Raw genomic sequence first — 19,979 nt, 5'->3', positions numbered from 1 at the left:
GCCCTGAGCTAACATCTGTTGCCAATCCTCCTCTTTTTGCTGAGGAAGACTGGCCCTGAGCTAACATCCATGCCCATCTTCCTCTAGTTTATATGTGGGACGCCTGTTTTGTCATGGCTTGACAAGTGGTGCGTAGGTCCACATCTAGGATCTGAACCGGCGAATCCCGGGCCGCTGAAGTAGAACATGTGAACTTAACCGCTGAGACACGGGGCCGGCCCCTAAACAGTAGCTTTTATAAATAACTGCCCTTTAAATACTTAAGGGTGGGGAATCCTACAGCCGAGCAAGTGAGTGTGAGCCAAGAGTATTTAACAGCAATCTCCAAATTTTAGAGGTATTAGAATTGTTTTTCTACAGTAATGTTACTGCATAAAATTGGGTTCTGTTGCCCAATGTACATTAAAAGAAGCCCAATTAATTACAGCATCAGTTTTGGGGGGAGAAATCAGCTTTATTCTGTGAGACTGATCTGCAGGGAGACAGGGGGCATGTGCCCTCAGATCTGTCTCCCTGATTCAGGATTTTGGGTGAAATTTAAGAAGTTAGGGAGAATAAGCTGGCACACAGAAATGCTGGCAGGACAGGTTTGGATTGGTGAGCTTCAAACATTTGAGGTAAAGGTTCTACACATTTATGACAGGGTTCTAAACTTTTATTACAGGGTTCTAAACATTTATGATAGGGTGGGGAAGGACTTTTAACATCCAATCTTCCTGAATGAGGGACCACTTGCTTCTGATAAGAGTCCAACTTTTAAGTTCTGGTTGTGTCCCAGTCCTTCAGTCCCATGGGGAGGAGGATCTTTGGTCCGGCAGTCACTTCAGGTAAAAATTTCTTCTTCTGTGCATGCTTTGGCTATGTGACTTTTCAGATTTTCTGAAAGACAATCCCTAATCACTTTGTTGCTAAGAGACAAGGTCTGTTCAAACTGGCTCAAAGGCTCACAGTTATAGTAACAATATTATAAATGTTGGCTAGGATGCTATATCATTGCTCAAGTATCTATTTAACCTATCATATTCCTGATGGATTTTGCCACAGCAAGGTTGCTATTGGTAATGCAGGCAGGTTTCTGGGGCAGTCAATATCTTAGTTACACAGAGACCCTCAAATTATCTTTATGAGATGAGTTCAGAATGCTTGTGTGAAATTCCACAGCATAGTCCCCCTGATTCAGCCTTAGTTACGGGATTGTAACTTTACTTCTAACCTCCCTCATCTGTTGGGTGTTGGCAGTGGGAAGTGAAGCCTCTATTGGTGGCTCCGAAGGATAAAGGTTTATATTGATGAGGTTAGGATGAAGGTGGCAGGGAGAAGGGTAATGAAAAAGATTTCAGGAAATCAGAGAGTGAGCAAGAGGCATGACTACTTCTCAATCTGAGCTGGCTTCCAATATGCTCCTTCCCCACCTCGCCAAGGATCTCAGAGTCTAGCCTGCTTGCTTTTCTTTAACACCATCACCACCCACTGAGGCTGATAAGTCTCCCTTCCCATTTAAGACTAGCACCAAAGAAAGCGTAACTTCTCTTTGGTCTGCCAATCACAGAAACCACAGCACTTTGGTTTTGTAAGAGATTTTGTTGCTAGTAATAATGCAAAATATACAAAAATTAAAAAAAAGAAACAAAAGACTTCTGGGGGCCAGGCCCATGATCAAGTGGTTAAAGTTATGTGCACTCCACTTTGGTGGCATAGGATAGTGGGTTCAGATCCTGGTGAGGACATATTCTCCTCGTCAACTATGCTGTAGAGGCATCCTACATACAAAATAGAGGAAGGCTGGCATGGATGTTAGCTCAGGGCTAATCTTCCTCACCAAAAAAAAAAAAAAGACTTCCATTTTTAGAGCTATCCTCTTCCTCTTTTATTTCTTAGAAATAAACCTAAAGAAAAAACTAAAGAAACTAAAGAAAAAAAAAGAATGAAAGAAACTAAAAGGAAAAAATACAAAGGCACCCAGCCTTTGAGCATTCAAAAGACAGAATGATAAAATTCAATTACATTTCAGAGACTAATTAGATTCAAGAATTCCCTTGGGGGGCCCGCCCGGTGGCGCAGCGGTTCAGTGTGCACTTTCTGCTTCTCAGAGGCTCGGGGTCCACTGGTTCAGATCCTGGGTGCGGACACGGCACCACTTGACAAGCCATGCTGTGGTAGGCGTCCCACATATAAAGTAGAGGAAGATGAGCATGGATGTTAACCCAGGGCCAGTCTTCCTCAGCAAAAAGAGGAAGATTGGCAGTAGTTAGCTCAGAGCTAATCTTCCTCAAAAAAAAAAATAAATAAATAAAAAAGAAAAAAGAAAGAATTCCCTTGGGCTTTTTGTGTTTGGAGGTGGATTTGTGGCCTCTGGGCAGAAGGGGTCAGGGAGGGGAGGATGAAAGGCAGCCATGTCTACTTTACCTTCATCTCCTCCATTTCCTTACCTTACTAATTTTACCTTTACCACAAGGTCAGAGTTATGCCCAAATTGCATTAAGAAGTCGTGACTGGATTTAGGATTGGATAAAGTGTTGTTAAGGGGAGGTGAGTGACATTAGTGGGTCATCTATGAGGAGCAGCAGCTTGGAAGCAGGGGATTGTCTATGGCCACCTCTCTGGGATAGTTCTTTCAGGGAACCTTTTATATACATGCAAGCCAGGTCCTGTCTATTCATCCTTGCAGTCAACTATTAGTGAGTATCTACTCTGTATATGATAAATTCAGGGGAATCAGGGATACAACAGATGTATTTAATGGTGCTTGGGTAATCATAATATTAAATGTTTTGCTAATTAAGCTGAGTTGTCAACAGTACAATAACAATTCTGCTAAGTGAAAAGCGATGTCATACATCACAGAGCAGTAGAGGATCCTTCCTATATGTCAGGGGTCAATAAGCTTTTTCTCTAAAGGGCCAAATAGCAAATATTTTTGGCTTTGAAGTCCATATAGTCTTTGTTGAAACTACTCAACTCTGCAGCTGTAATGTGAAAGAAGCCACAGACAATACCTAAATAACTATGCATGGCTGTGTTCCAATAAAATTTTATTTATGGACATGTGAATTTCATATAATTTTCATGTATCATGAAATATTATTCTTCTATTGATTTTTTGAACCATTTAAAAATGTGAAAACCATTCTTAGTTCAAGGTCTGTACAAAACCAGACGGCAAGCTGGACTTGCAGTGGAAGAAATAGATAAATTAAAAGTGTTTAGTTGTTGCATTGAAACAGGTCGTCTGCTGTATATCAAAGAAAGGTTGTTTAATGGGCAATTTAATAAAGTAGTAGCAGTATTTCTGACGAATAAGAGGCAAAAGAATGTCCTCGTTTTTCATTAGCTATGGTAGTCCCACAGTTTTGGATGCAGACTGAGATGGGCTCAGAACACTTGTGGCAGTCTCAGACATCCCTGGAAAGTTTGACTTGGACTGAGGTTTGACACCATTTGGAAAACCTCAGAAAGAGTAAGTATATGTTCGGTTTATTAATAATAATGATGATGATAATAATAATAATAGCTAACATCTACTGAATTCTGACTATGTGCCAAACACTGTTCTTATTTAATCCTCATGATAATTTTATGAAGAAAGTCTACTGCTGGCCCCACTTTATAGATAAGGAAAGTAAAGTACTGAGACATGAAGTAACTTGTCTAAGTGAGTAGTTAGGCCAAACTTTGGTAGTCAATCTCAAGCCTGAAGGAATTTAATAAAAAGTAATAGATGTACAGGGTTGGAGGAATGAAAATGCCAAGCAAAATGTTGTTGATAATCAAGTCAAACCTGCTAATTTTACAGATAAGGAAAACGAGTCTTAAAGTTAAGAAGACTTTTCTAAGGTCACACAACTAATGTGAGGTCAGGAGTAGATTTCAGATTTCCTGCTAGGTAACTTAGTTTCTACTCTTCTGCTACACTGCATGCCCTTCAAAACCAAAAACTGGGTAGACTAGAATGAGTGAGCATGTTAAACTTTCAGCCGGACATAGAATTTATGTGGGATATAGAAAAATCTTGATTTAGGGTCTAAAATATAAAATTAACTTAAAACCACTTTAAGTAAAATTTGAATTAATAATTAAAATACAAATTAAACTGTATGTTAGACTTCAGTAAAATAGCTTTTAAGAAAGACAAATGAAGTTTTAAGTCCATTTTTATGAAGATAAAGGGATAAAATAATTCATTTACATCTTTCAAATTGAAAAAAGGGAGATGGCTCCTCAACTTGTTTTTAGGTAACTTTTTATTGCAAAACAAAGTAAATGTACATTGCAAAAAACAAGGAAAGCAAAAGGAAATAAAATTATGAGTACTACTCCCAACAAGTATTAGTGTGAAGGGTTTCTTTTTTACCACATCAAAAGTACATAAAAATCAATTTAGTACTTTTTAAAAAACTACTATTTTTAAGGTAGAGAGTTCCTATTTACATTCATTCATTTAACATTTACTGAATACCTAAATTGGAACTGGCGCTGTGCTAGACACTTGGGATACAGAGACGAACAGGACAGTCTGTCCCTAAGAGGCTCATAGTATATGGGAGGAGACACATAAACAGATGTTTATCAATAATAATACAACATTTGTGTCAAAATACAATGAGGGTTGAATCTCACAGTTCTGTGACACTAATCATTTTGGAATTCTTATATTTTTCCAAAACAAACGGTCAACGCAGGCCTGGTAGGGTATTATTATCAGCACCACTTCAAAACCGAAGTTCAGGTAAACTTAGGTGAAAACACTTCATTTTAGTACTTGTCAAGTGTTTAAACCTTTCAAAGTTATCCTGTTTGGCGAGTTGCAAAGGCGCGCACGGCCGGAGTAACTACTCTGCCCAGACAGAGCTTTCAGGGTCACATTCACTTGGCGTACTCGCGGGCCGCCCAGGGGAGCGGTGCTTGTTGGGACTTGTAGTCTCTACCAGGACTGAGAACACTGCAACTACATTTATAATGCACTTCACTCTTTTTACGCTTTCTAGTCCACCAGTCAGATTAAGCCCTAACCTACAGCATAACTTGATAACTTTCATCTCATTCTAGGCTTATCGTGTTTCTGCAAGGCTTCTTCCGTTCAACACTCAAACGGACAGAGTCACTCACAAACCTCAAAGAGATTGGACTGTCTTCATTGGTGGGCGGAGCCCTAGGTGGACCGGAGCTCGGGATTGGCCACATCTGACTAGAAGAGGCGTTTTCACATCCACTTGCTGATCTGTGTACGTACGTGCTGTGGTGAAAAAGCGAGTCCTTCACCGCGGTACTCCTCTGCGCTGAGGGAAATCTCGCGATATTTCTGTCAAAGGGACCTAGGGACGCTTAGCAAGCGGCGGACGCTAGTGGGGGTGGCGGGCACCGGAGCTAGGAAGGGACAGGTCAGGCGGGCAGGGCGAGCGCGTGCTCCTTGCGCCACTCGGGCTCGGTCAGGGCCAGCCGCCCAGAGCTTAGAGGAAGTGTGGAAGGCGCAGCCTCCTGGCTGCTGAGTCGGCCCGGGGTCGCGGCCGCCGAGTCGCCCCCGAGCTTCACCTGGGCCCGCGCGGGCTGTGACAGGTGCGCAGACGGGCGCGGCGCTCCGCCCGTTCGCCGGCCCGCCCCCTCCGGGCCTCGCCTGCCAGGGCTCGGGATGAGCTGCGGGCCCCGGTTGAGCGGCTCCGGCTCCTGGCTCCTGTCGCTGCCGCCGTCGCCGCCCAAGAGCGGCCGCCGCCCCTGAGGGAAGGAGGGAGGTAAACGGCCGCTGACCCCGGGCATGAGCCGGACGCGGCGGCTGTTGGTGGACTAAGGCGCCGACATGAACCTGCACCAGGTGCTGACCGGGGCCGTGAACCCCGGTGATCACTGCTTCTCCGTGGGCAGCGTCGGCGATCAGCGCTTCACGGTGAGTGCGGGAGGCGCCCCTGAGTCAGCCAGACTCGGCCCAGAATGACGGCAGAGGCCGAGAACGCCTCGTCGCTCGCACCCGGGGCCTCAGGTCCCCCGCGGAGGTCCCCGCCCCCGAGGGCCCGGCGGACCTGGCCTTGGAGAGCGAAGGGGGCAAAAACCTTTCGGTCATTGAGGTACTTGCTGTACGGAGCCCGAACTCGGAAGTGAGAATGTTTTGTAGGATTTTTAAAGTTTCTGGTCTGACGTCCTTGGACTGGGATGGTTTGCCAAAGTCGTTTCTCCAAAAATCGTTGTGGAGGGGGTTTTTATTACCCCACTCCATAGGATCAAATGGTCAAGTTTAGAAATAGTTGCGATTGGTTTCATTTCTTGTTCTAAGTTAAGGTCAAGTATCCTTGTAGATAAAAAGAGTAGGTGTCTTAAAACAATTACTGATTGTTTGCTATCGACAGCTAGCGCTGATTAAAAATATAGGGAAAACAGTGTTTTTCATTTATTTTTCTTCTGATTCACTGAGGAATAAGTTTGTGAAGAAAAACCGTGCTTTTCATAATTCACTCCTGCCATCCTTTAAATTCCGTATGTAACAGTTTAGTAGTCCTGGGAAACTTTTATTTATTTTACATTGCTTACATTAATTACTAAAAGTTGCATTACTGATTTTCAGTAAAACTCCTCTTTGCTATGTAGTCGTAATTCCAGGTTAAGGTTTACTGAAAGTGACTTGGATTTCGTTGGTCTTCACCAGATATTGGAAGGAAGAGGGCCCCAGACTTCTGGCTACTTACCAGTATAGTGGCATTTTCTTCCTTAATGTACTTTTTATAGTAATTTCAAACTATAAGTCAGTATTGCGCATGATATCCTTTATCCAAACGTATTTATAATGCTCATGATTTTTGCGCAACTTTTGTGGCTATCTTTTAGTTGTGATTAAAAGTAAAACTTAATTTTACCTAAATAAGTGAAACAAAGTAAACAGCATAACAGATGCTCCAGGTTTTGTTCTCATCTACTTTGGACCTTTTTTGTGGTCAGTCAGAATAAATAATAGTCATTATTTAACATGGTGTAGGCATTTAGTGCCTGAATTGTGCTTTTAGATCTCTGCCAACCAAGTACTTTCCTTTCAGGTAGAGTCTGTACCTCCCCTGTAGAGTGACTCATACACACCTTAGCTTGCACTTGACACTAGCAGTTTTATAGATTCTAATTCTAGCCTGAATACTCAGAAGAGTGATCTCTGAGAGTCTCAGTGAGCAACTATAGTCTCTCTGTAGTAGGTCATTGCTCTCTGCTCTTGCTATTTAGAGGCGGGAAATAAACAGCATCCTAAGGAGGATTCCCTAGTGGGAGATTATAGTATGGTAACATTGCATTCTCTGCCATCTCCTAAAGTTATATGAGTGTTTTCTGCAAAGTAGATTCTAAGAACTTTTTTAAGAAGGCATTCAGAGTCAATGTGAGCAGTGGTGTCAACTTCAAAGCATATACAGTACGCTGGCCTATCTGTACACCTAGATGACCCCTCTCAGTGTATATAAAACCGTGGTGAGTGCCTCTGTTATTTTAAAGGAGAAGTGAGTTAATATTCCAAAGATTATATGGTCATCCTACATCGTCATGTAGCTTGTTGCTCAGTTCTGCTGAATTTTAAGGTCCATTTCCAGAGACCAGGCTTTAATCATCTCCCACCAAGTCTACTGCAGATTTCTCCCAGGTCTCAGGAAGCATTCTAGTAAATAAGGTAAAAATAGTTTTTGTTTTGGTTTGTTTAGTGTAAAGAGATCCCAGCTCTCTGGAATTTTGGTGCTAGTTTATGGATTAACAATCGTCTTTTTCCTTTGCAGCCAATCCTTCCATGACTCTTTAACATTAAGTCGATAGCTCTGTAATAAACTGTTTCTTGCCATCAGTTTCCTGGACACCATATACGTCTTAAATTTATCTCTCTTGAAATTGCCTCTTTTTCTTTCAAATTAAAAAGCAGAATGTATTTCTTGTTTATGCCTTGAATTTTGTTTTTAAACTCTTTGGATTTTGACTTCTTTTTTTTTATATGAAGATAGCAAACATTAATGGTAGATGGTATGTGCAGACTAAGAAAATCTCTGTAAATTCCAGTTTTGCTTGAGGTGGGAACATGAGATCTCTTCTTGCAGGCTCCCCTGAAGAATTCTTTTATTCCTTCTAGTACTTATGCCTTCTCTGAAGACAGTTCTGTGTTTGTAATTCCTCCCTTTCCATGTTTGCAGATAACTTACCTATTCTTGTTTTGAAAGATACAATAGATGAGTTCTTGTTTTCCAAATAAAGTCTGACAGATTTTATATTGAAATAAAATTGAATGCCAGTTCTCATGGACTCCAGATTTTAAAATATGCAATTACTGATATAGTTAGTATAAGTATTAGATACTTTTTTACTACTTAAACTGGCAGCAGACTATTTAGACTTTGCTGTTCATATGAAACCTTCTAGTAAGCAGTGACAGTGAGTCTTAACACTTTCAAAGTGCTGTATTTGCACTTTCATTGTATCATTAACCACTCTTGCGTTGTGTATGTCTTCCACGGTTTTGTTGTGAGCACCTAGAATAGTGATCGAGGGACTAGTGACATCTCATAGAATCGTTACCTGGATTTGGTTTCCAGCCTAGTCCCTTATAGTTAGTTGTGTATCCATGGGCAAGTTCTTTCACATTCTTTGAATCGCTTTTTTTACCTATAGAATGGTGCTAAAATAGTACCTATTCATAGGGTTGTTACATGAAAAAGTGATAAGTTCTAAGTTCATTGCTTAGTAAATGTAAAACCCTTAAAAATGTCAACAATTATAAAATTAAGGTTATATTCATTCTAATGCTTGGCACATAGAAAGTGTTTGATAAATACTGGTTGGATTGGTGAATAATAGATAAAGAAGCTTGGTTGAAATATAATTAAAAATTCTTTTAAAATAGCTTTGATAATTTAGATTTGAGTCAAAATAAAATATTTCTATTGAAGTTTCTTTAAATTTTTTCCATGTCAGTTGTTATGCGTTTTACCATCAATATCAAGTGAGCAACTAGGAGAGATTTCAGGTACACTAAGCAAAAATTCTTTATTTTTTCTTTATTTACATGAATGTTTCCCTCACTCCTTTTTCCTTCTTAATTTTCCACCATTTTTAGAGTGAAAGTATGTGAGCAACCTGGTTCTGATCTGCTGACAACTTTTGTTTTTAGAATAAAAAATATTTTGTTTATAAAAGATAAATAACAAGTTAAAAAGAGGCGCAGTTAATTAGAATTTAGATTTTCTAATATTTCTGTGCATACTGATGATGTAATATGTGTTTTAATATATAACAGATTTTTTTTCTTCTCATTTTGTGTTTTGTCCATTCCTAGTATTGTAACTATGTTTTGAATGAAATGGAAAGGGAGGTAATTTCCAAGAGACAGACAGATTGTGTTAATATTTAGGACTTCCTGTCTCTAGTGTGAAATTTAAACGCCTTTCCTATAGGAGGGAAAGTGAACATATAGCTCCAGGCTCTCTTTTTTTATTAGACAACCCAGTGTCCCCAGCCAGGAGGACCTAGATGAAAAGTCCAAAGATGGACTGAAGTTAGGTGGGTGTTGGTAGAGAGATAGAGCCTGAATTAGCATTCTCCTTCCTCAGTTTACCGTGATAGTAAGCATCCTTTAGTTTAACTTTCTGTTTTGTTCACTCTAGGGAAGCCTGTATAGGTGGGAGGATGAAAGGGTTCTTTTTTTGGAGGGGGCATGTGAGTCTTTGTGGGTGGAGAGAATACACGAGGGGAAAGTTTGATAGTGCTCACATCTGGAGAAAGAGGAAGATTTTTGTGGCGCTCATATGCCATTATGAGTACTAAATTGGACTTCTTTTTAAAAATTTGGTCTATTTTAAAATATGTTTTAAGTAGTATTAAAGTGCTTTTAAGATAATTGAAGTAATACTAATTCTTAACATTATATTTTTAAAAACAAGAATAAAGTTAATTACGGCATACCAAATGTAAGTCATTTAACCAGGAAATATACCAGGAAGAAATGCTTTGGGGTATTTGCCTGGTATGGTTGGTTAAAACAAAACAGTGAAAACAGAAAATCTAAGTGTTTTACAGAAATCACAGGATTTCCAAATTAGAGTACCAAATGTTACAGCTTTGGATAATTTTTGAACTTTAGAATATTTGAGAAAGTTCTCTGCCAAAATTTAAAGTTAAAAATCATGTTTCGATTGTGTGCTTGATAACGCACATATGAACTCACTTCTTTTGCATCTTCTTTAGTCTCAAAGTTAGTAAATCTAGTATTACATGTGCCTAATAAAAGGATTTTCATTTGTCAATTTAATTTTCATTGGTTAGTAATTGTTCTGACTATAGATCTTTTGACAGAAGCAGCTAGAATACCAATTTGTAATCTATTCGTATGAATTTTGGAGGGCAAGTAGCATGACAGTTTGTGTGATAAACCAGTGCTGCTGTTATTGTTTTGATAACCTTCCACAGTATAGTCAGGCACCTTGAAATGAGTTTTTGAGAATAATTTATTTTAGAAAAATCTGTAAAACTAGTTTTAGATTTCAGTTTGCAAATATATATATTGTATTACATCTTTGGTTTTTATTTAAAACCAGGTAGGTGGGTTGTTTTTATTTAAGAATTTAGTGACAGATGGATTATTTTAAAATCATGAGTAGCTCATTTTAAATTAAAGGCTGTTTTCCATGTTTTTGGTTTTGGATTTTTGGGTGTATTTCCATGCTTATTACCTCATCATGTTGTATAAACTCTAGAGATTGAATTAATTTTAATAGTCTTTTAGAAATATCCATAAGAAGAGTTGTTTATTTCAAGTGATTTTTGGATTATACTCAGATTATCTGTACAGATTCATCTCTCTCTTTTTTCCTCAGCTTTGTTGAGATGTAATTGATGTATATCATTGTATAAGTTTAAGGTGTACAATGTGATGATTTGATACACATATATATTATGAAATGTTTACCACAATAAGGTTACTTATCACATCCTTTACCTTGGATAATTACCATTTTGTTCTTCTTGTTGTTATCGTGAGAATATTAAAGATTTACTCTCATAGAAATTTTCAAGTATACAATACAATATTGTTAATTATAGTGGCCATGCTGTACATTAGGTCCCCAGAACTTATTCATCTTATATCTGAAACTTTGTCCTCTTTGACCTTTGACCAATATCCCCCATTTCCTCTATCACCCAGCCCCTGGCAACCACCATTTTATTTTCTGTTTCTATTAGTAAGATGTTTTTAGATTCTACATTTAAGTGGAATACATAGATAACAGTATTTGTCTTTCTCTGTCTGAATTGTTTCACTTAGCAAAATGCCCTCAAGGTTGTCACAAATGGCAGTATTTCCTTCTTTTTTATGGTTGAATAATATTCCATGATATATATGTGTGTGTGTGTGTGTGTATATATATACACACACACACACACATATATATACCACGTTTTATTTATCTGTTCATCCATTGATGGATACTTAGGTTGTTTTCACATCTTTGCTATTGTGAATAATGCTGCAGTGGATATGGGAGTGCAGATATCTCTTCGAGATAATGATTTCATCATCTTTGGATGTATACCCAGAAGTGGGATTGCTGGATCATATGGTAGTTCTATTTTTAATTTTTTGAGGAACCTCCATACTGTTTTCCATTGTGGCTACACCAGTTTACATTCCCAATAGGAGTGCACAAGGGTTCCCTTTTCTCCACATCTTTACCAACACTTGTTATCTCTTGTCTTTCTGTTTTTTTGGTGAGAAGAATTGATCCTGAGCTAAAATCTGTTGTCAGTCTTCCTCTTTTTTGCTTGAGGAAGATTGGCCCTGAGCTAACATCTATTGTTGGTCTCCCTCTTTTTTTGCTTGAGGAGAATTCGCCCTGAATTAACATCTATGCCAATCTTCCTCTGTTTTTTTGTCTGTGGGATGCTGCCACAGCATGGCTTGATGAGTGGTGTGTAGGTCTGAACCCTCGAACCCTGGGCCACCAAAGTGGAGCACATGAACTTAACCACTATGCCACAGGGCCAGCCCCGCTCTTGTCTTTTTGATGATAGCCATTCTCACAGGTGCGAGGTGATATCTCATTGTGGTTTTAATTTGCATTGATGATTAGTGATGTTGAACATCTTTTCATGTACCTATTGGCCATTTGTATATCTTCTTTGGAAAAATGTCTATTCAGGTCTTCTGTCCACATTTTAATTGAATTGTTTATTTATTTATTTATTTAAACCCTCTGCTCTCTTTGGCTTTCTTTTTTTTTTGTGAGGAGGATTGGCTCTGAGCTAACGTCTGTTGCCCCTCTTCCTCTTTTTTTTTTTCTTTTTTCTCCCCGAAGTCCCAGTACATAGCTGTGTATGCTAGTTCAAGTCATTCTAGTTCCTCCATGTGGGATGCCACCACAGCATGGCTTGATGAGCTGTGCATAGGTCCATGCCTAGGATCCGAATTGGTGAACTCTGGGCCGCGAAAGTGGAGCACATGAACCCAACCACTTGGCCAGCCCCTGGATTGTTTGTTTTTTTGCTATTGAGTTGTATGAGTTGATTATATCTTTTGGATGTTAACTACTTATCAGATATGGTTTGCAAATATTTTTTCCCATTCCGTAGGTTGCCTTTTCATTTTGTTGAAGATTTCTTTTGCTGTGCAGAAGCTTTTTAATTTGATGTAACCCGTCTTGTTTATTATTGCTTTTGTTGTTTCTGCTTTTGATCTCCTATCCAAAAAATCATTACTACAACCACTGTCAAGGAACTTTTCCCCTATGTTTTGTTCTAGGAGTTTTATGGTTTCAGGTCTTATGTTCAAGTCTTTAATCCATTTTAAGTTGATTTTTGTGTATGATGTAAGATAAGGGTCCAATTTTATTCCTTTGCTTGTGGATTTCCAGTTTTCCCAACACTATTTATTCCCCATTATGTAATGTAATCTTGGCACTTTTGTTGAAGATTAGGAGACCGTATGTGTGTAGGTTTGTGTCTGGGCTCATGATTCTGTTCCTTTAGTCTCTGTTTTTATGCCAGTATTGTACTGTTTGTTACTATAGTCTTGTAATATATTTTGAGATCAGGAAGTGTGGTGGCTCCAGCTTAGTTCTTCTTGCTCAAGATTGTTTGGCTTTTTGGGGTCTTTTGTGGTTCTGTATGAATTTTAGGATTTTTAATTTATTTCTCTGAAAAATACCAATGGAATTTTGATAAGGATTGCATTGAATCCGTAGATAGCTTTGGGTATTATGGACATTTTAACAGTGTTCTTCCAATCCAAGAACACTGGATATCTTTCCATTTATTTGTGTTGTCTTCGGTTTCTTTAATCAGTGTCTTATAGTTTTCAGTGTACAAGATCTTTGCCTTGGTTAAATTTATTCTTAAGTATTTTATTCCTTTTGATGCTATTATAAATTGGATTTTCTTAATTTATTTTTCGAATAATTTGTTATAAGTATGTAGAAAGGCAACTGATTTTTGTATGTTGATTTTGTGTCCTGTAACTTTGCTGAATTCATTTATTAGTTTTTTGGTGAAGTCTTTAGAATTTTCTATATAGAGTATCTTTTCATCTGCAAACAGACAATTTTGTGTCTTCCTTTCTGATTTGGATGACCTTTATTTCTTTTTCTTGCCTAATTGCTCTGGCTAGAACTACCAGTACTGTGTTGGGTAGAAGAGGTGAAAATGGGCATCCTTGTCTTATTCCTAATCTTAGAGGAAAGCTTTCAGCTTTTCATTAGTGAGTATGATATTATCCATGCGCTTGTCGTATATGGCCTTTATTGAACCTTCCTTTCATCCCAGGGATAAATCCCACTAAATTATGGTGTATGATCTTCTAATGTGCTGTTGAAATTGGTTTGCTAGTATTTTCTTGCAGATTTTTGCATCTATGTTCATCAGGGATATTGGTCTGTAATTTTCTTTTCTTTTCTTTCCCTTTTTGAGGAAGATCAGCCCTGAGCTAATATCTGCTGCCAATCCTCCTCTTTTTGCTGAGGAAGACTGGCCCTGAGCTAACATCCATGCCCATCTTCCTCTACTTTATATGTAGGACACCTGCCACAGCATGGCTTGATGAGCGGTGCCATGTCCGCACCCGCGGACCCTGGGCTACTGAAGTGGAATGTGTGAACTTAACTGCAGTGCCACTGAGCTGGCCCCTGTAATTTTCTTTTATTGTAATATCTTTGTCACTTTCGTATCAGGGTAATGCAGGCCTTGTAAAATGAGTTTAGAAGTGTTACCCCTTCAGTTTTTTGGAAGAGTTTGAGGAGAATTGATGTTAGTTCTTCTTTAAATGTTTGGTAGAATTCACTGGTATGGCCATCTGGTACTGGGCTTTTATTTGTTGGGATGTTTTGATTACTGATTCAGTCAATGTATTATGTTTTCTCAGTTTTAATTTCTAAAAGAGTAAATATTGATAGTGATAACCCATATAAACTAACGCTCTTGGAGAGGGGGATTGGAGGGTGCTTATCCTCAATACTTTTCTTAAGAGTGCAAAGGAGGGCTGGCCCGTTGGTGCAGTGGTTAAGTGCACACGTTCCGCTTCTCGGCGGGCAGCCCGGGGTTCACCGGTTCCGATCCCAGGTGCAGACATGGCACCGCTTGGCACACCTTGCTGTGGTAGGCATCCCACGTATAAAGTAGAGGAAGATAGGCACGAATGTTAGCTCAGGGCCAGGCTTCCTCAGCAAAAAGAGGAGGACTGGTAGTAGTTAGCTTAGGGCTAATCTTCCTAAAAAAAAAACGAGTGCAAAGGATTCCTGAGAGCAGAAAGTTTGGGAACCAATGCTTTATATTGTTCCATTGTATGATAATACTGCAGTTTATGTATATATTCCGTTGTTGATGGACATTTGAGTTGGTTCTACTTGGGGCTTATATGATGACTATGAATGTTTTTGTACATGTCTCTTGGTGTACATTTGGACACATTTCTCTTGGGTATAAACTTAGCAGTAGAATTGCTAGATCATTGAGAATGCATGTGTTTAGCTTTCCAAAGTAGTTGTACCATCTTATTTTACATTCCTATCAGCAATTATGGGAGTTCTGGCTGCTTTACTTCCAAATAAGACATTTTTAATTATGGGAAGAAATTAGAGAAAAATTATTAAACTCATACTGATGTTTGTTTATAAGGCATTATATGGCAGCAGAACAGAGGCAGTAAGAGCATGTTTTTTCCCATTAGTTATAGCTTGGTTTCAGTCTCACTTGTGCCTCATATTAGCTCTGAGATTTGAGCCAAATTACTCAATCTCTAAGTTTGAATTTCCTTATTGGTAAAGTGGGGTGATTCTAGTAAATACCTCACAGGATTTGTTGTGAGGATTAAATGGGATACCAGTGAAAAGCACTTAGCATCGGCCCTGTAGCAAGAGAAAAAATAGGCTCAGAAGACTATAGTGAGTGAGAGATAGAAGAAAGCACAAAAAAGTGACAGTATATTTGTTTTAACGTTTTGGAAATAATTATTTAGGTTTTAGATGTTTTCATTACTACATGGAAAATAACTAGAAATAATTGCATACCTAGAAAAAGTTGTAAAATAAAATGGTACAAGGAACACCCATATTCTCTTTACCTAAATTTGGCTAATGATAATAATTTACCCCCATTTTCTTTATCATTTGGGCACATTGTATGTGTATGCACCTACATAATTTTTTTTTATGAACCATTTGAGATTCATGGCTATGTCATGACTCTTTACCCTTAAATTCTTTAGTTTGTATTTCATGATAATAGGAATATTCTCTTATGTAATCACACTACAGTTATCAACTTCATAAATTTACTTTGATATGCGACTTTAATTTGTTATTCATGTTCCAGTTTCATTAGTTGATATAACAATGTTCTCTATAGCATTTTTGTCCCTTCCAGTGCAGGATTCAGTCCATGGGCAAGTATTAACATTTAGTTACCTCTCTTTAGCATCAATTTTCTTCTCTTTTTTCTTTGTTCGTTTTGACATCGACATTTGAAGAACGTAACATCTCCCCCCCCCCACTTTTAAAAAACAAACCTTTTCTCATTTTGCATTTGTCTGATTTTCCTCTTGATTAGATCTAGGTTATGCATTCTTGGCCAAAATTCTGCATAGATCATGTTGTGTCCTTCTCTGGGTATTTCATTTGGAGGCACATGATATCTATCATTAATGATGTCAATTTTGATGACCCATCAAGGTGTTACCCAATTTCTCCACTGTATAACTGATTTGGTTTTTTTTCCCTCTTGCAACTAATAGCAGTGTGTGAGAGACACTTTAAGACCAAGCAGATATCCTGATTTTCATCAAAATTTTCCCTTGGATTGAGCATCCACTGATGATGATTCTTGCCCGATGCTTTTCCTTTCTTTCTTTCTTTTTTTCTTTTTTAAAAAAATAAGCACCTTCTTTCTTTCTGGCATAACAAGATATTCTAGGCTGTGGGTTCCGGGCAGCTACCCTGCTCCAGCCCTGTAATTAGCCATTTCTTTGAGGAGCCCTGGTTTCTTTTAGTAGAGAATGATAGTAGAGACCAAGATCAAGATGTTAGGTGATCTCATTGCTACTAGAATGTCTTTGCTTCTTGGGCCTTTCAGTGGACAGAACTAGCAAATATACGCATGTATATGCATACTGCACACACATACGTACACACATACATATACAAACGTATATTTACATGTGCACATGAAAATATGTATATTTTGGAAATCCAGATTTTTTGTGAGTATTTCCAATTCTAGTCCAACCTTACCTGACTCTGTCTTCTCTCATTTCTCATCTTTGTTCTTTTTTACACAGAACCTTCACTCATTTGCTCAATCCTATAATACATCTAAAATAGTTTCAGAATTGCATTGTCCATGCCACTACAATAAAAAAGCCCTGCAAAAAAAGTTCAGGATTTGTTTGTACTCTTCTCCCCACTCTGCCTATGAGATAATAGAAAATATATGTATTGGTCTCTGTCCCTGGTTTCTGGCACAGAGCTCCTGAAACCCTTGTAAATTCCTAAGTGATAACAGCATTAGGAGCATCTCTTATGCTAATATTTGGTGTTTGACCCTAGGTCCTGATTCAGGGCTCCTGAAACCCTTGTAAATGCCTAAGTGATAAGAGCACTAGGAGTATCTTTTGTTCTAATTAGGCAACTCTGGGTGGACTCCTGGCTGACTCTTGGAAGGCCACTGGTCACCAGAAAGACCAAGCCATGATTAGAAGCTTGGAGTTTTCAGCCCAACTCACCCACTTTTCCAGAGATGAGAGAGGGGTTGGAAATGGAGTTAATAATTGACACATCCCAACACCACAGGAACAACAGCTCCTGCGCTCTGGGACCCTCCTAGACCTTGTCCTATGTATCTCTTCATCTAGCCGTTCATCTGTACCCTTTATCACGTTCTTTAATAAACTGGTTAACATTAATAAGTGTTTTCCTGAGTTCTGTGAGCTGCTCTAGCAAATAGTCAAATCCAAGGGGGAGAAGGTCATGGGAACCTCTGATTAGCAGCCAAGTGGACAGGAGTTGTGGGTAATCTGGGGATCTACTACTTGTGAGTAGCATCTGAAGTGGAGGGCAGTCTCAATTAAGACTGAGCCCTTAAACGTGTGGAATCTGACACTATCTCCAGGTAGTTAAATTGTTAGGACATCCAATTCTTGTCACAGAATTGCTTGGTGTGGTTAAAACTCCCACACATCTGTTGTCAAAAATGTTGTGAGTGTGGTAGTGTGAGAGTAAAGCAGAAACACAGGAGGAGGACCACTTTTTTCCTTCTCACTGCCCAAGACTGAAATACATAGTCTTAATTGTGTTCGTAAGTTACTTAGTTCCTCCTGACTTCTTTCTTTCAGAGTGGATTATTGTTATTAATTTGAAATACAATTAGTTCGTTTGTTTCACTTCTCCCCCATTCTGATTGGTTTAATTTAATTTTTGAATATGTGTGATGTTAACATGTTTTCAAAAATCATATCAAAAATCATAACTGTGTAATAAGTTATACTCAGAAGTGCCATTCTTTTCTATATTCCTTCCACTCCATTCTCCTCCCCTTTGTAGGTAACCAACTTTATTTTTCCCTTAGTTTTATCTTGTTTCTTTTTGTAATAAGCAGATATGTCCATGTTTTCTTATTTTCCTTGTTCCTCACACAAAAAACAACATGCCATATATGCCCTTTTATACTTTCCTTTTTTTCATTGAATAATACTCCCTAGAAATTACTCCATGTCAGTTCATAGATCTCTTCTTCATTAGTTTTACAGCTGTGTAATACTCCATTGTGGATATGTGCTGTAGTTTATTCAACCAGTTTTCTATGCACAGCAGGATTTTTAAGAAGACATTTACAAAATCTTGAAAATGATTAGGAAATGGATTAAGAAAATGATTAAGAAATGGTTCAGTATGGTTTGAGTCTTTAGTGCATCTTATGTTTAATTATACAATCAAATAAACTGTAAATATTTAAATTCTGTAGTCAAGAAGAGCAGAGGATATTTATTAGAAGCCCCAATGATAATAGTCAACTCATCAAGTGTGGAGTGCAGGTGGTTTTATCCTTTTTCTTTTCCATCTAGGTAGTTTACTGCCATCCATTACTTATAACTCTGAGAGAAGAAAGAGAGGCCTGAGTAAGAGATATTCCAGATGAAGATCAGTAATTTTCATTTGATTTAAAGTTTACCAAAAGTAAAGAGAGACAGCTTTGCATGTTTTAGTACTGTCACTAAGGAAAAGTCAAATGACAGGAAGTGATAGTATGATACAACAATAGCAAAAGAACAGGGGTAATCCAGAACTAGATAGGTCTTGAATGATCAAGGATTACTTGTATTATAAGTTATCTTCCTTGCTATAGGTCTAAGTGTTTATTGTTGGGATAACCTTGTATTTCTCAACTCTGCAAATTTTTAAATATTTATTGTGTTAAACAGTAATTTTGTGAGGTGCTTCAGGATTAATGTGGACTTAATTCAAGAAAATTTAGATTCATGATTGACAAAAATAGTTGCAGCAATATCTGAAAGTAGGTAGATAGTTTCAGGTATCACAAAAGGAAGGCAAAGTTACAAAGACATGGTTTTTTAAGAAATATGTATATTACAATTAATGGAAAGGGAAAAATATTTGTTTAGTGAGAAAGAATTCTAAACTGAAATATCCAAAATTTAACATGATATTTTGGGGAACAGTGACAGTATTTTATCAAAATTTAGTATTGAGAAAATCAGTTTCTAAAATATTGAGATATTTAGAGTATTCTGAATGAAAATTTTTCTTAAAAATAGTTTTTGGAATTTATTCTTGCTAACAGTCTTGTGATAAGCCTTATGATCCTGTTGTGGATATTTGTAATAGGTGAGCAGATCATCATGAGATTTTTTGTTTGTTTGTTTGTTTACTGAGCCAATTTTTTCCACTATGTGACACTGGTGACCAGACTTGATTATCCTGAATTCTTTTTAGGAAAATTCCAGGCAAGCATGCTTAACTAGGGAAGTCCTGGAGGTGCCTTGGAAATAGCAGTAGATCAAGAATCAAGAGATCAGGGTTCTCAAGCCCTCTCTGCCACTAAGAAGTTATGTCAGCCTGTTTAGGACTGATTTTCTTGTCTGTAATGTGAGCAGATTTATTGGTATGTTCTCTCAAGTCACTTTTCTAATATTTTTTGGTAGCTTGTATAGAACCATTTTGGCTTTTGTAGGAATTAAGGTCATAAAGTATATATTAAGTATAATATTTTTTATATTAAGTAAGGAAATGTGCATGTGCAAAAGTGATGAGAAAGTCAAGAATTACTAGAACTTTAAGAACTTAACAGGATGGAAAACAATTTGTAATAGATGTTTTATTGTCAGGGTTATACTGCATGCTGGCTTATGTACATGAATTCTAGGAGGACAGTTATATGCTCTGTAATGGAAGAAACTCCTGTGATCTAAGAAGGTGGGGAAAAGAACACAAAAAGAATTCTAGTTGGAAGAGTTCTGCTAATTTTAAAATTCCAAAAAGAGC

At 38.0% G+C, this 19,979-nt stretch overlaps 1 protein-coding gene across 5 annotated transcripts in view; it reads left to right on the top strand.

The window, feature by feature from the left end:
* The first annotated feature begins 678 nt into the window (after positions 1 to 678).
* DMXL1 (Dmx like 1) overlaps positions 679 to 19,979 on the top strand; it is a 137,898-nt gene continuing 118,597 nt past the window's right edge. For 4 of the 5 annotated variants that reach the window (XM_070569482.1, XM_008516045.2, XM_070569481.1 and 1 more), the window contains exon 1: positions 5,305 to 5,878. In XM_070569482.1, the coding sequence (XP_070425583.1) occupies positions 5,792 to 5,878 (87 nt within the window). In that variant the 5' untranslated portion in view covers positions 5,305 to 5,791. Of the gene's footprint in view, positions 828 to 5,046; positions 5,223 to 5,304; positions 5,879 to 19,979 lie in introns of those variants that run through there. The other variant, XM_070569483.1, reaches the window with a different exon arrangement.

Source organism: Equus przewalskii, chromosome 13 (assembly GCF_037783145.1).
Source record: "Equus przewalskii isolate Varuska chromosome 13, EquPr2, whole genome shotgun sequence".
Lineage (NCBI taxonomy): Eukaryota > Metazoa > Chordata > Mammalia > Perissodactyla > Equidae > Equus > Equus przewalskii.
The sequence above is the reverse complement of the archived record's forward strand: the minus strand, read 5'-3'. Positions and strand labels throughout refer to the sequence as shown.